Source organism: Equus asinus, chromosome 22, assembly GCF_041296235.1.
Source record: "Equus asinus isolate D_3611 breed Donkey chromosome 22, EquAss-T2T_v2, whole genome shotgun sequence".
Classification (NCBI taxonomy): domain Eukaryota; kingdom Metazoa; phylum Chordata; class Mammalia; order Perissodactyla; family Equidae; genus Equus; species Equus asinus.
Genome location: NC_091811.1, coordinates 64,169,568 through 64,185,631, shown reverse-complemented (window position 1 = coordinate 64,185,631; position 16,064 = coordinate 64,169,568). Strand labels below are relative to the sequence as shown.

At 42.2% G+C, this 16,064-nt stretch overlaps 1 protein-coding gene across 4 annotated transcripts in view; it reads right to left on the bottom strand.

The window, feature by feature from the left end:
- The window catches only part of SRGAP1 (SLIT-ROBO Rho GTPase activating protein 1), a 258,624-nt gene that overhangs the window by 94,637 nt on the left and 147,923 nt on the right, over positions 1–16,064 (bottom strand). For all 4 annotated transcript variants that reach the window (XM_044755489.2, XM_044755491.2, XM_070494908.1 and 1 more), the window contains one exon: positions 10,228–10,290. In XM_044755489.2, coding sequence (XP_044611424.1) covers positions 10,228–10,290 — 63 coding nt within the window. The remainder of the gene's footprint in view (positions 1–10,227; positions 10,291–16,064) is intronic.

Here is a 16,064-nt window from a genome sequence, read left to right as displayed (position 1 = left end):
GAACCTTACAAATCACATACTTGCTGGGCAGCCACCCTCTGAAGAAGGAGAGCACTGTCTTAAAAGATAGTCTGTTCCATTTCTAAACAGCTCAATGAACAAACTCAGGAATCAGACTGCCTCGGTTCAACTCCTTGTTTTGCCTTTTCGCATGTTCCATAATTCTTTCCCCTCTAAATGGGCATAAGAACAGCAGCTGTAAGGGTATTGTGGAGATAACATGAATTAATACGTGCCCAGCAGTTGCAGTGGTAAAGGGCACACGGTGAATGCTTAATGGATGTTGTTACAATTAATAAAATAGCCCACCCTTCCATCCTTCCTTTTAAACCCACAACAGGCCCAGCCCCGCCAGCGCTCGCTTGTTTATTCTCACACACCTGAGAGGCTGAGAGCAGAGGGATGGTCTTTGTTTTACGGATCAAAGAAACTGAGCTGCACAGAGACTTAATCCTTGCCCAACAAGTCAATAGAGAAGGTCAGCGATAGAGAAGGTCACTCAGAAAGCCTTTGTTTCAAAAAGGGGTTTTCATAGGAAGTCCTCCGAGGCACTGAAATACAAGTTTAATCGAATGAAAAAAAATACCCAACAGTTGGCGCCTGGAATACACATTAACCAGGGCCACCCCGAACACAAGAGAAGCAGAAGCGACAAGAGGAAAGTTCCAGGTAGTGGGCGATGCTGAGGGGAAAGTCCATGCAGAATGAAGCGCCAACAGATTTAGTAGTATTTCAAAGTCACCTGCCATTTTAAATATTTAATTCTTTCCGGGAAAATGTTTCACACATCTTCAACGCGGCCTGTGTGTATCCGACATCTAAGTCATAGGTTCAGCGTATGAAATATTTAAGCTGAGGACACAAGACACACGGAATCTTAAAATCATAAAAGCCCTACAACCCTCAGAATTGCAGCGTCAACTAGGATGGAAAGACTGGTGCAGAATCCTTGCCTTTCAATGAAAAACAACTTAGAATTTGACACATATACTCGGTGCCTCAAATCCAGTACTTCTCACTCCATTTATTAAAACAAGAAGAAAGGTGAGAGGCCTTTGTTAATCTGTGCAAGAAAGCTTTCTGGGTTTTCAAACTGATTGACTAGATCTCTAATCATTTCTTGCTGCCTAAGTTCCTTCCAGCCTCCTAGGCTCCAGGGGGAGATTCATGAATCTGTCCCGGGTTCCTCCCAGCTCTGGCCTTAGCTCACACTGCTCCTCTTGCTTCCAGTGCTTCCCCACCTCTCCCTCCACCTCTCCTATTGCTGAACTCCTGTCCGTTTTCAGACCCTTTCCTCTCCGAAGTTTTCTGAATCCTCAATGTGGCCCTCTCTCTTTGGATCTCCAAAGCCTTTGCCCTGAACCTGTCTGTCGGTACACAATGGTCTGCCCTATGTTGTAATCACCAATAAAAAGCTACAAGCATAGACTCTGCCTGGTCTGAGTCTTCCCAGCTGTGTGACCTTGGACAAGGTACTTAACCTCTCTGTGCCTCGCCTACCCCATAGGGCTGCTGGGAGAATTTAAAGAGTTAATTATGTAAAGTGCTTAGAACAGTACCTGACAAAGGTTGCTAGACTGCAGCCCTCCTGACCTGGGCCTTCTCACCTGAAGCTCCAGCCCTGCAGCGTTAATGTGAAAGGAACCAATTTGCTGATTTGAATTAAAATAAAACCTGGGTTTCAGTTCCAACCTGGGACTTCAGTTAATCATTTAATCTGAGCCTCTGTGGTATTCTCCTTAAATGAGCACATTAATTTGACTGATTCTAAAGGCCCATTCAGTACTAAAATTCTATCAGGCCAGGATAGGATTAAATTCAGATAACACTGTCAGTTAAGATATGTTGAAATGGGTCACCTGATACAACGGCTTTAGATCCTGATTTCCTTTGCATGATTTTTGCATTTCTACTGGTCAACATTTCTGGTCCAAGGAAAACACCCACAATTCACTTTATGGGTATGTTTTCTACAGTATATTTGGATTTGATGAATAATGGTAAACAGAGCTAAGTACTTTAATTACCCACCAGAAACAGAGCGTTCTGATTAAGATGCCTGTTACTAAAACTCTGTAATCCTTTAAAACCTGCAATACTGTATTTCACAATGTAATAGTTTGGATAAAATACTCAGATTCTTGATATGAAACATTCTTTAGAAATTTTTTGTTTTTACGAAACCAAACTTTGCACAACACTTTTTTTCATTTCTAAGGCAAATAAATGATATATTTTTGTTTCTATTACTCACTTCTTTTAAAAAGCAGTCTTATTTGTAGTTCATAAGCACCAACCATAACTAATTCTCAGAGCTCACAGAGAAAGTGCAAATTCCACGCAGGAGCTGGAGAGCCGCTGGCTTCATCAGTTAGCAGGGAGCCCCCAAAGACATCAGCACCTGAAGTTCTTACCAAACCTCTGTCCTCAGAGGTCCGTGCAATGGGAGTTTCATCAATCCCGACCACTTGGGCAGGAAAATGAAGCCAGGTCAAATTAGCTAAGCTGGCCCCCGAAGTCAGACTGGGTCAGAGCCAGGGTTAGGATTCAGAAGCTGGCAGGGAGGCAGACGATGCCAACACCTTTCTTTCCATCTAAGCGTCTAGTCGTAAAGCCAGGGGAATGGGGAGATGGAAACGCTTCGTCAGCCCAAGATCTCCAAATAGACTGCTTTTTGAAAAGTTTTCCAAGTGGCATCACAGAATGTGGTATTCCAAAGAGGTTTTCAACCGGGGAGCTTTTTACATATCTTAACATATCTACACTGTTTTTCTCCTTGTTCAGTGCTTTGTTCTGGGACCCAGATCTCTTTGTAGTCCATCTCAAAGGAATGAAGTTTTATTTTCACTACAGAAATATATATTTCAAATACTTAAAGTGCCCTTGGGCTAAAATGAATACTTAACCAAAAAAAAAAAAATCAAAAAGCTCTTTGAGGCTCAGAGGAAAATCTCGCGATAGAGGCGGCAGGCATCTGGGGCTCTTTCGAATGACTTTTCCACCTTTCCTTGGGCATGTTTCTTCCTGAGAGAAGAATGCAGTAGCTGCGGGTCGTGGGAGGCTCACAAAGCCAGCCGAGAAAGCTTTCCTCTGCAGTCAGTTCTCCAGGCGAAAGTTTGCAAGGAAAGGCTAGAAATAATACACAGGGCCTTCCCTCCCACTCCCTCTGAAAAATAATTAACTTTTTATTTTAACATTTGAAAGAGAAAAGTGCTTCAAAGCTATGTAAGACCAGGGTGGGTATCCACGTGCCTTCAGCAACCCTGTTTTGCAAACAGCTCCTGCACAAGGCTCTCGGCAGCCTCTGGGCTGGTACCAGGACTGATCCCATCCTCTACGTACGTTTGTTAAGCAAATCGGAGCTGGAGCTCAGAGGGAAGGAAACAGAGGGGTATCCAGTAATGGATACTTAGCAGTAATCACTGTGTATGAGCATACAGCTAAACAGGTGGTGTTGACACAAACAACATGAAAACTAAATGAAAGGTTATGTTCTAAGGAGACACCCCAGATGAACATATCCCAACATTAAAGCTGAAAGTACAAAGCCATTGGGTTTGCCATTTCGGAACCTATACCAACAGCCTGGAGAGCTCAGTGGTCTTCACAAGCGTCAATCAGCGCAGGCAGGCAAAGAGCTTTCTCTCTCCCTCAGATCAAGTTCCGCCCTCCTTCCTCCCCACCGGCCCGGCAGTCCTTTCCTACGGCAGCCGTCCAGCGGGGAGCTCATGGGCCTCAGCCGTGGGACTGGGTTTACGTTTTGGAGCATTCTTTTACTGTCTGTGTGATCCTGAACTAATTATTCTGAGCCCCTGCTCCCATCTGTAAAACCGGGATTAGGAATAACTCCCTTATATAGGCTGCTGCGAGAAATGAATGGGACAACGTGCTTGCCTCGCGGTTAGGGTTGCATAAATCTTCATTTTCTCAGTTCTTTCCTCTTGATTTAATGGAATTTGAGGATGGATTACCTCTTGACGCTGGCTAGCCATGTGTGTCACTGATGTAGAGGGAGTGTGCTAATCAATTACACATAATTAACAATCAATTTCACGTGGATTTATCACGACGTCTGTTAACCTCTATTAGAATCTGCTTACCGAGGACGGTAAGCTCCTCGTTTCCTAATACGCTGAGTATGATGCTGCAAATCCTAGGCAAAGTACAGAAATATGAATAAAAGACAAATAGTTGTTTTCTACTAAACTACAGTGTAACTATTTGAGGTTCTGGTATTCGGGCACAGGCTTACACCATAAACCACTGTTCTATGATCAGGCAAATTTTGTTCTGAATGCTCCCTCTCACCTTCCGCGGCACTATTTTTCTGTTTTCACCTTTTCACTTCCCCACTAACTGAATCGCCGCCCTGTTCACATTCACCGTTGATTTGATTTTCTTCAGGGAAGTTACCTTCCTTTCTCTTTGTGTACAAAAGTAATATATATTCATTGTAAGGAAAAACCACATAGATAGGTGAAAACCATTTGTCGTTATCGTTAATATCATCCCTGATCTCCACGTTCACCCTGAGAGGCAGACAAGGCGTGTTCCCATCCCCGTGCCGCTGATGGTGAAGAGGATGACAACGACGACCAGCACTTATGAAGAACTGCCTGTGCTTTCGCTGCGCTGACTCCGTGTTCTTTTTCCCCTTAGCACGCACACTTGTCGTATTACACACGCATTTGTTTACTGTTTCTCCTCACCAGAACGTAAACACCTTGAGAGGAAGTAGTTGGGCTGTGCATCCTACTTGGAGGCATTCAGAGAATGTCTGCTGAATAAATACATTAGTCTTAGAAACATTTATTCTTTATCACAACCCTAAGAGGTGGTATTCCTATAATTTCCATTTTACAGACGAGAACACTGAGACGCAGAGTCCCATGCAGCCAGAAAGTGGCGGGGCTATGGTAAACGCTGACCCTCCCCACCACGCTCTGAGGCCTTGTCAGATGCTAGGGCGATTAATTAATTTTATGCGTCATGAAGGCCCAGACATCTGTTTAAACATTCTTCTGGGAGTGCCTGGGAGGGTGTTTCTGGATGAGGCCAGCATCTGAATCAGTGGACTGAGTGAAGCCGTTGCCCTCCCCAGTGTGGTGGGCCTCACCCAATCCGTTGAGGGCATGAAAGAACAAACAGGCGGAGTCAGGGAGAGTTTGCTCTCTCCGCCTCTCTGTGAGGTAAGACCCGGTCTTCTCCCGCTTTGTCCTTGAACTCAGGTGGAAGTTATACCATCGGCTCTCCTGGTTCTAGGCCTTTGGACTGGGACTGGAACTACGTCCTGGCTCTCCGGCTTGCTGTCTGCAGATCTTGGGCCTTCTCAGCCTCCACCCTAGGGGAGCCAATTCCTTATCATAAATCTCTCAATATATGTGTGTGTATATCTCCTACTGGTTCTGTTTCTCCGGAGGACCCAGATGATTACAGATACCCAGAGTGGCTAAGCGAGCTGGGACTCAAATTCAAGCTTGCTGACTACCAGGCCAGGCCTTTCTGTCTCCTCACAGCACCGCACTCTCCCTGCTTTCTTAACCCCACTCCCACACTTGCTGATGCCATCCTTTAGGTCTCTTTCAAATATCAGACTCAGAAGGAAGTTACTTGTGGACTAGACTCTTTGAAAGGGAGTCTGAGGGTCTGGGTTCACTCCTTCACTCTTCGGCCCAGTGACCTCCATCTGGGAGAGATCATTTAAACTGACATTTCTAAGTACAGACTGTCATTGAGCCATGTGTTCAATTTTTCACCTATATTTTTATTCAAACAACATTAATGCCATTGATATTAAAAAATACAGACGAGCAGGTCATAAACTGCTTACGTGCTTTGTTTTCTTGGGGCGACATTAACATTTAGAGATCTTCGATAGAGTATGGTTCCCAAAAACTACGGCAATAGAGATAAAATGACAGTAAAGGGCACAGGTTCTGGAGCCAGACCTGGACTTGGGACCCTAACTCTACTACTCACTTGGCAAGCATCTCTGAGCCTTCGTTTTCTCATCTGTAAGATGGGGATGATGATGGTAATGACCTCAGAGATGCCGTGAGGATTACGTGAGACAGTGCAAGCTATGTGCTTAGCGCAATAAAGAACACATACATAATAAGCATGCAGTAAACGTTAGCTACTCTGGCGGGCATGGCTAGTTATCTACCGATATCGCCCCTTCTCTCTCAAATTAAAAGAATCCTCAATTTTTAACTGGTGAGCAATGAGCTGGCCAGCTAAAAGACTTCCTTATGGAACCATGTTCTAAGTTCTGGCTAATGAGAAGTGTGTGAAAGTGTTACATGGGGCTCTCATTAGGTCTCCTTAAGAAACAGGGGGCAGGCCCTTCTTCCTTTTTTCCATTCTGCTGGAGTCTCCTTTCTCCATTTCAGGAATGCAGATACAATGGCTGGAGCTCTAGCAACTATCTTGAACTATAAGGACAAAAGTTACAATTACATTCCTCTGAACAGTGGATTAGGAGGAGCCTGTCTCTTGGATGGCTTTATGTACACTCCATACCAGCCCTGGGCTGCCAAACTCTGGACTTCTTTAACGGGAGACAGACTATATACTTTATTTTGTTTATGCCATTCTTTTGCATCCCTCTGTTATTCAATGCCACACTAATCCTAACTGCTTTGGCTGGCCCTTGTGATGGTCTAAGAATCTGAATGGAGGCTCAAAACCATTTTGAAGTCTCATTTCTGCAAATAAAGGCAAGACTGAGGCAAAAATATAGAAAAGGAGACACATGTCTTCAAAGCCTTTCCTGCCCTTCCAGAAGACACTGTGATGTCCCCTTCCTCTGTGCCCGGCTCAGAGGTCCAGTCCTTCAGGCCCGATGCACACACCTGTACTCAAAGGATATGATAAAACTCAGTTCGCTCCAGGTAAAAATGATCATACGGATCTCTTTTTCTTCTTCTTCTTTTTTTTTTGAGGAAGATTAGCCCTGAGCTAACATCTGCCAATCCTCCTCTTTTGCTGAGGAAGACTGGCCCTGAACTAACGTCCATGCCCATCTTCCTCTACTTTATATGTGGGACGCCTCCCACAGCATGGCTTGCCACGCAGTGCCGTGTCCACACCCGGGATCTGAACCAGGGAACCCTGGGCCACCGAAGCAGAACGTGCAAACTTAACTGCTGTGCCACGGGGCCGGCCCCAATAAGGATCTCTTTCTATTTTCCTTCCTGGGCAGCTGTATTTTGTTTAGGACAAAGCCTTCTGATAGAACTTTTGGAATAATCAAGAGGCCTGTGGGAGGAATATTTTGGGTTAGGGAAGTGCACACATAAGGCTGCCGGCCACCACTGAGGTTGACTGTAATTTAATATAAAGCACTCCACGGGTGCCAGAAATTAACATACTTCTCAAAATGTTCACCTTCAGGTCCCAAAGAGTCTCAAGGGCTCAGAGGAAGGGAGCGGTGAATGTTTGTCTGAAAATGTAATTCCCTCAATTCCTCAATTTCCCACATATTTTAAACCCGTTACTGTAGCAATCATTATTACATCACAAGTTGTACAAAATTCTGCGTGTGACGCAACTCAGAAGGCTCCTTGTTCATGACCAGGCAGTGGGTGAATAGGAACCTAAACCACAGCCCCCAACTGCTGGTCATTGTACAAACGCTCCTCATCTTTTTTCTCTTTCCAGACGTAAATGGAATATGCGTAATGGATAGATTTCATTTGAACAAGACAGAATTTGTGTATCTGAATTCAAAGTGCAAGAGAGCCTAAACACCTTCTTTTAGAGCAAAGTGTGTGTGTGTGCGTGTGTGTGTGTGTGCGTGCGCGATCTAAAGGTCCTTCCCCATGGACAAGACCTCTAACACGGGCCGAACACGCTCTCTGGTTAAAGTAAATTTTTTCGCAAGAGCTCAAAGTGACCTCCAGATGACCTAATTACAACCTCGTTGCTTGTCTCCTCCGTCACTTAATTCTTCCACTGAGTCTGAGAAGTTAAATGACTTTGACAGGGTCATTCAAACTCTGTGGGCCTTTTCCAGAACTCGGCTCCCTCAGGCTTTCAGACTGATACTGATGAGTGTTTTGAGGGCGTGTCAGCTTACTTGATTCAACTGTGGAATCTGCTAAATGTCTAAGACCACTGCTTAGGCTGAATCCAGAGAAATTTCACTATACACACCCCTCACTGAGAGAAAATTTTCAGGACATTCTGCTGACTTTTCTTGTATTCAATGATCAGGTTTACCTTTGCAACTGTTGGTTTGATGAGTACTACTGGTTTCAGACCATAACCAACAGGCTGTCGTCCATGATGTCGTGACAACCAGCAGATTTACTTTTTACAGTATTAGAGGTTGATTTATATTTTTAAAGTAAAACAATGCCCAAGCAAACGGCACCACAAGGAAAGTGCTGTGAAGCCCTCATCTTAACATAGTTCAGTGGAAGAGGGCACAGAACTTCTTCTTTGGAAGGCTCAGTGGCACAAGGCTCATTTAACTTTTATCTTTTTTTTTTTTTGAAGAAGATTAGCCCTGAGCTAACTGCTGCCATTCCTCCTCTTTTTGCCGAGGAAGACTGGCCCTGAGCTAACATCCTTGCCCATCTTCCTCTACTTTATATATGGGACACCTGCCACAGCATGGCTTTTCCCAAACAGTGCCATGTCTGCACCTGGGATCCGAACCAGCGAACCTTGGGCCACCGAGAAGCAGAATGTGCGCACTTAACCGCTGCGCCACCGGGCCAGTCCCTCATTTAACTTTTAAATTCTAAATCGAGGATTTCTAGAAATGGTTGATACCTTAGGTTATCAGAAATGAACAAACTGCACAAAGCACGGGCTAATAAATGGCCTTTATCATCAAAAACTCACCTTTGTTAGGTGTTTTTTATACAGCTGTGACCTTAGGACATGAGGCTTTGGCATAAAGTCAAACGTTTCTGAAGGAGGAACTAACCCAGAGAAACTGTCCATTCAATTCGTAAGTACAAATGTAGCAACACGCTCTATCAAAATACAAATTTATCATGCAGGTACAAAAAAACTAGAAAGTGAATTTTAGAAGAGTATCACTCATTTTACAAAAGTTTAAAACTACAGGTTCTTTTAATTACTAAGTATCAGTGGAGAATTTAAAATATTTCAATTCACAAAAAATGCATTTACACACACAGCTTTGGAGAAACAAAGGGAATTTATAAATCAAGAAACGTATTTTAATAATAAGTTTCAGGTTTAATTTGCCAGTAAAGAAAAATTCAAATAATCTTGTACAATAAAAATGCAAATATCTATAGTTAGAACAAATTAATATTACTCATTTCTCACTACGTATTCTCTCTCATAAAATAAAAACTCATCAAATTTCTCCAAAAGGAATTTGTATTTAATATGATCATTAAGTGTAAAAAAAAATTTAGAGAGGCATAGGACTAACTCCAACTTGCAACCTCATTGGTTTTGTTTTGCTTTTTAATAGGATAGTTTTAAATTATTTAATATTTTATGATTATATGCAGTAACCTAAATAAAATTTAAATTCAGAAAAGCAAATTATTGGGGCCAGCCCCGTGGCTGAGGGGTTAAGTTCACACACTCCGCTGTGGCGGCCCAGGATTTCGCCAGTTTGAATCCTGGGCACAGACATAGCACCGCTCATCAGGCCCTGTTGAGGCGGCGTCCCACATGCCACAACTAGAAGGACCCACAGCTAAAAATACACAACTATGTACCGGGGGGCTTTGGGAGGAAAAGGGAAAAAATAAAATCTTAAATACCCCCCAAAATAATTTTAATATATTAAGTTATTAACCAAACACTTTAACTGACATGGAAAGAAAAAAATTAAAGTACTAAAAAAAAGCAACTATAAATTGCTCAAATCTCAGAATGGCTAATTCACAAACGGTAACAATTTAAAACAAAATATTCTGAATTCAATATATGTACAGATCATGTACGATGTAACCAGTTAAAAACATGTCTTATTGGGACACTCATACTCTAGCTACTTAAAGTGTGCTAGCTCCATACACGTGCATATTTACTTGAATACAAGTCTCTCCAAATCGGGAGGGAGTGGCAAAGGAACAGAGCAGTGTATATCTATCCACTTGGTTCCACGTTTCAACCAGACAAGCATCGGTCAACACCTTCGCTTGGAATGAGTTCTAATGTGAATAGTGTTCCTGCAAACCAGAATTCTAAACCAAAGATTCTTGCAAAAGAAGAAGACTATGTGCTTACCGTATAAAGCTCATTAAGAACCTTCATTAAATCCTCATGAAGTTGGAATGCAATCTCTTTGCTCTGTAATTAAGAAGAAATTAAGAAAGAATATTTTAAAATGTAATAGAAACTTCTTTCTAAATTATTTACATCTTAAAAAGTCCATTGACTTAAAATAAAAGAATGCATAGAACGCGACAGAGGTCAGTATGGCACTGATAAAATCAACATCTTTGACCAAATGGCCCTCTCTAAATCCTAGATGTATGCACCAGTGGTCACCACAGGCTGGACAGAGGCAAACAAGTAGACAGTCTGAATGGCTCTCCCATCATCCAAATCAGACTTTACCAAGAAGAGATAGAAAAAGGAAGCATGGTGCTTGCTCAGATGTTGAGTTGCAGAACTAAAGTCATTAACAGAGGAATTCAGCATCCTCCTGTCTTCCCACCTTGGTATTGTCACACAGGAATTTTGCAGTGTGATTCCCAAAAACCTAAGTTAGAAACCAAAAGGGAAATTAACTCTCTCTTTCCAAAATTACTATTTGACTACAGTGTTAATTTTAAGACGGCACTTCCAAAGCAGTAAGATGGTAAGGCCACTTACAGTCCACAGACTTTTGCATCTGCATTTCTTCTTCTTCTTTTTTTTTTTTTTTGCTGAGGAAGAGTCACCCTAAGCTAACATGTGTTGCCAATCTTCCTCTTTTTGTACGTGATCTGCCAACACAGCACGGCCACTGACAGAAGAGCAGTGTTAAGTCCACACCCGGTATCCGAACCTGGGCTGCTGAAGCGGAGTGCACCAACCTTAACCACGAGGCCCCTGGGGCTGACCCTACTATTATTATTCTTATCATTAAGACAAAAAAGAGAGTTTCACTCTTCCACCCAGTTGGTAAATAACAGCATTAGAACTATTCTTCCCTACATTACTTCTGAGAGTTTGATAGAGGAGTATGTGAATATTTTCTTCAGCAAAATGTGTAAGGTATTTTAAAGGAAATCATACATATAAATTTCCTCTTTTTTTCTGTTTGGAGTTCATTATGTAGTCAGCTACAGAGAATGGAGAAATGTGTAGTGTGGCTTCATCTACAGTTTGAGACAATAACAAGAGCATCCACTGGTTCATTTATGTGTCTCCCATCGGACCGTCAGTATCGGGGGTATTGGCCATGTCTTTATTGGCTCTGTGCCCCAGTGTCCTGCACAGAGCTTGGGTATCGTAGGGCCAGGACTAGAGTGAACAAACGAGCCACCTAGGGTATGGAATTTGAGGAGAGCCTGAAGCTCACCCTAGTCCACAGGAAGCTTCCAATAAACACTTGCGACATGAATCTGTGAATGAGCTGAAATACTGAGTGTGTGTACCAGATGAAGTAGTTACCGCATTTGCTGACGGCCCTTAAGAAACCCTTAAGAAAACACTAGGACTTGGAGGAAAGACAAGGTCTCTGGGTCAGGCCTCCCTCACACAAGGTCAAATGTGATGCAAAAATTCATGGCAGATAAAATGGTGTAGGAAGATGACATCAGAGCAGTACTTGAACTTTGAGAAATTCACATTCGTTAGCAGCATTTGTCACTGCGTTTTCTTGGAGTGATAAAGAGTGCTGCTGTTCATCAAGCTCTGACGGCTTCTGAAATCCCTAAATCGGGTGGCTGGCTCCGTGGCTGAGTGCTTAAGTCTGTATGCTCTGCTTCGGCGGCCCAGGGGTTCGCTAGATGGGATCCTGGGCGCGGACCTAGCACTGCTCATCAGGCCATGCTGAGCCGGCGTCCTACATAGCAGAACTAGACGGACCTACAACTAGAATATACAACTATGTACTGGGGCTTTGGGGAGAAGGAGAAGAAGAAGAAGAAAAAGAAGAAGAAGGGAAAAACAAGATTGGCAACAGACGTTAGCTCAGGGCCAATCTTAAAATAAATGAATAAATAAAATAAAATCCCTAAATTGGAGTTTGAGATTTTATGTTTTGCTGTGTCCCTGCCACGTGAAGAAGTGGGTTAGGAATCACTCCCAAGTGAAACGAAAGTCACCAGTGAGCAAATGAAGCCAATTGAAACTTACTTTATTTTTCCTAAATCTTGGTTATTCTGACTGTGTACGTTACACTGCAACCTCCTATGACTTCAGCTTGGTGTTATTTCAATATCAGATTTCATTCAAGGATCTGGGCCACCAATCCAGAACTCTCTAATGAGATCAAAGGCCACCAAGAAACTCTGCTCAGCTGCCCACAGTTCAGGTAGCGAGTCCAAAAAGAAAATATTTCTTGGCTAAGACTTTAGAACAATAACAAAAAAAAATCCCTTAGGTCCAATTAGCCCAAGCCAAGAATATTTAGGATCAGATTAAAGACTTAGGTTTGGGGTGACAAGGGTCCTCCAAGCTCTCCTAGGTCAAATATCTTAGAACGAGCAAGAAGATTCTTTGTATACTTCATATTGTACAAGAGTTCAGGTAATGAGTAGAAGAAATCTAGCAACACAGACAAACTGTGCTCTGTCAAGCATACTCTTACATTTTTCTTTCACCTTTTCCCAGAGGCACTGAAATACAAAAAATTTGTCTGGGAGGCAGCAGAGAATAATGCTCAAAAGCAAGGATTCTGAAGTCAGAAAGCTTGAGTCTGAAGTCTCAACGACATTAGATTCTCTTGTGTCTCAGTTTCCAGATCTGTAAAATGAGTATAGTCATCGTACCTATCTCATGGGGTTGATGAGAGCACTAATCAGATGACACATACATAGCACAGAGAACAGTATCTAACACACAGTAAACATCCCATAAACGCTACAGTTCTTTGATAATTTCCCAGACACTCTTTGTAATCACAATTCCCTTGAGTGAAAAGGCCATGTTGTATTTTTCTTTCTTCTGGTCTCTAAGGACACTTATTCCATTGATGTCCATGTAGGAAGTGCTTGGCAGATACTGGTTGATTTGGTTTTGACATCCCTCCCCATTGCTCTGGCCTTTATATCCCTCCAGGTGACCCCTGATTTGGGAGGGGCTGAGTACTGTGTTCCAGCCCCTGGACTTTTCTAACATTCATATCCCCTTGCCATATAGGGACACTAACCTTCCCCTTGTTCCATTTTCATGGGGGTCCTACTCCTAGAGGTACTGGATGAATTAATCAATCCCCCACTGGGAAACGGACAACTCCTCAAACCAACGTGATAAGATATATACAACCATGAAAGAGGCCCTTAGGAGCCGGGTTCCCACGCGGATTTTAGATTTTGTGAAAAGTTAGTGAGGAGTTCCTTTCAGTAGGTAGACAGACCTCCAGCCATCCTCCTGACACATCGCCAAAGTTCCTGCCTACTTGCTCACTTTGAATCACAGTCCAAATCCTCCATGGTCTCGTAAATGACCTTGGAATTAACCATTTTCTTCCCACCGCCACTCCTTCAGTCTGCAAAGGTTCTTAAAGAATTGGACTGTGCTCTGAAGCACGAGTTCATGCGACGAACGTGTGAAGTGTGAATTCGCACACCCTTGTAATTCACAGATGCCTGGCCCAGACGACATCAGGTCCTAGCCTGAGCGCTGGGGGCATGGGCCCTGTGCTCACGGCAAGGAAACAATGAAAGCATAGCCTCATGCAACCGCCACCCCAGCTTTAAACATGTCTCCAGTTTATGAGGGTAACAGTGAAAACCAATCCTTTCTTCTAACTACTACTCTGGACCCGAAAAGAAGCAATCTTAAACCAAAACACACCTGCTCTGGAACACAGTTAGTATGCTGGCATACTAGACTAATCAACTGAAACCCTCTAATTGGAAAATATCTGGGATTATCAAAAGTCCATCAAAATTCAATAGGTTAAATACGCCCCTGGATTCTATTTCATCAGAAATTTGAAAACAGTGAGAGCAGACCCTTGACCTTTGAAAAAGAACTGCTAGGTAAGAAAAATGATACCAGTATTAAGAAAAGCAATCAATGTTCCCTTTGTACAAAAGAAAAAAATAACTTTAAAAAAAATGATGTATGTTTGAAATAAAGTATTTTCTATGTTATTTGAGATCAGCTGATTAAAATTACTTTTGCACAGAGGAGAGAGTCCCCTCAACTGCTTCAGGTATGGAGCTGGAAAAGGAAGTTTCTTTTTCCTCATGAAAATGAGCCTATATAAGTTCAAATGATGGTAAAACTTCTCTTACATTGCCATAAGATTCTGGGACTTTGACCTAAAAGGAAGAAAATGGTTAGAACTTCAATTCAGTTGACATTTACTGAATGTCTCCAATATGTAAACCCAGAGTTGAATACCAAGCCTATTTTCTAATTATTATTTACTGTCACTTTGATGTTTCAGATACTTCAAACATAAGTCCAAAATTAACGGTCCCAAAGTTTTTTACATTTTTTCCATTATAAAAATGAATTAAGTATATTGAAGAATATTGGAAAAATAGAGAACAGAAGGACAAAACCACCACCATTATAATTTGATGTATTTCCTTCAGTTTTGTTTATCTAAACATAATCATTGTTGTAATCATTCTATAATAAGAGTATCTTTTTCAATTCTGCTTTTTTTTCAGTTACCATAAATTTTTCCATGTATTTATATAATTTTCAGAACTATCATTATTATTGGATTCATAATAACTACCCAGTGAATGCATATTAATCATACTCCTATTATGGTTTCCAGTGTTTCCACTATTTTCCACCAATCATTCTATCATTCATTTACTCATTCAATTTCAGTGATATGTTTTAAGCACTCTCAACTATTATCGCAAATGCTAGTCTAAGGCATATCTTGCATTTTATGTTGCTTCCTTAAGATCAATTCCCAGACATAAAATTACTAGGATAAAATTTTGACATTTTTAAGACCCTTGATACTTATCAGAATATTATTTTGTAAAAGGGTTCCAATGAGTTTACGTTGCTTCCAGGACAACAGTGTCACTCAAGTCGACTCTGGGGTTTATCCAAGACTTGCTTCTTCTCCTTGCAGGAGAGGTCACCAATCCTATCTAGTCTGGCCGATCCAATTTTCTGTGTGTCATTAGAATTATTTAAAAATAAAGGTCTAGTTATGTCCTTCCTCTGATTAAAACCCTTCAAAGCCTTGCTATATTTTTTCAGGATAGAGTCCAAATTTCTTAGATCACCCCTAACTTGCCCTGTCTGACTAGTCTACTGCACCTTCCACAAATCTCAAACGACCTCCGTCAGCCTGGTCATAGCCTGGTCATAGACTGGTAACTTGAGGTCCTGTCTTCACATCCCTGTGCTTTTCCTCTGCTTCGCCTCTGCCTGGACTCTCGTTCCTTCTCTGCCTGGTAGAATCCTATACGCTACTCCATGAAAACTTTCTGGTGACTTTGCCTTGTCCCCCAAAGAAAGAAATTAGATCCCGCCTTCTTTGTGATTTTATAATATCTTCACTTATCATCACTCCCAGGCTGTAGAACTTAGTGGGCAGGTGTTCAAACTCTAAAATCAAACTGCCTATTTTCAAACTATCCTCTTACAGTCTGTGCATAAAGTACATAACTGTGAGACCTCAGTTTCTGCAATGGCAAAATGGAGGTGCCAACAGTCTCTACATCACAGAGTTTTATTGGGACGGGCCTTCTTAATAAACACTTAACACAAAACCTGGCCTGCAGTGAGTGTTAAGCTGATAATACCCATTATTATTATGCTCATCACATTTCTTTCTCTCCTCATAAACTCAGAATGTCTTTGAGAGCAGGGACTACATCTTAATTATCTTTGTATTCCCAGGGCCTGCTTTGGTGCCAGGCACACTGCAGACGCTAGATACGTGTTTGCTGAATGAATGGGCCCAGAGCTGAGTGAGGCACGGC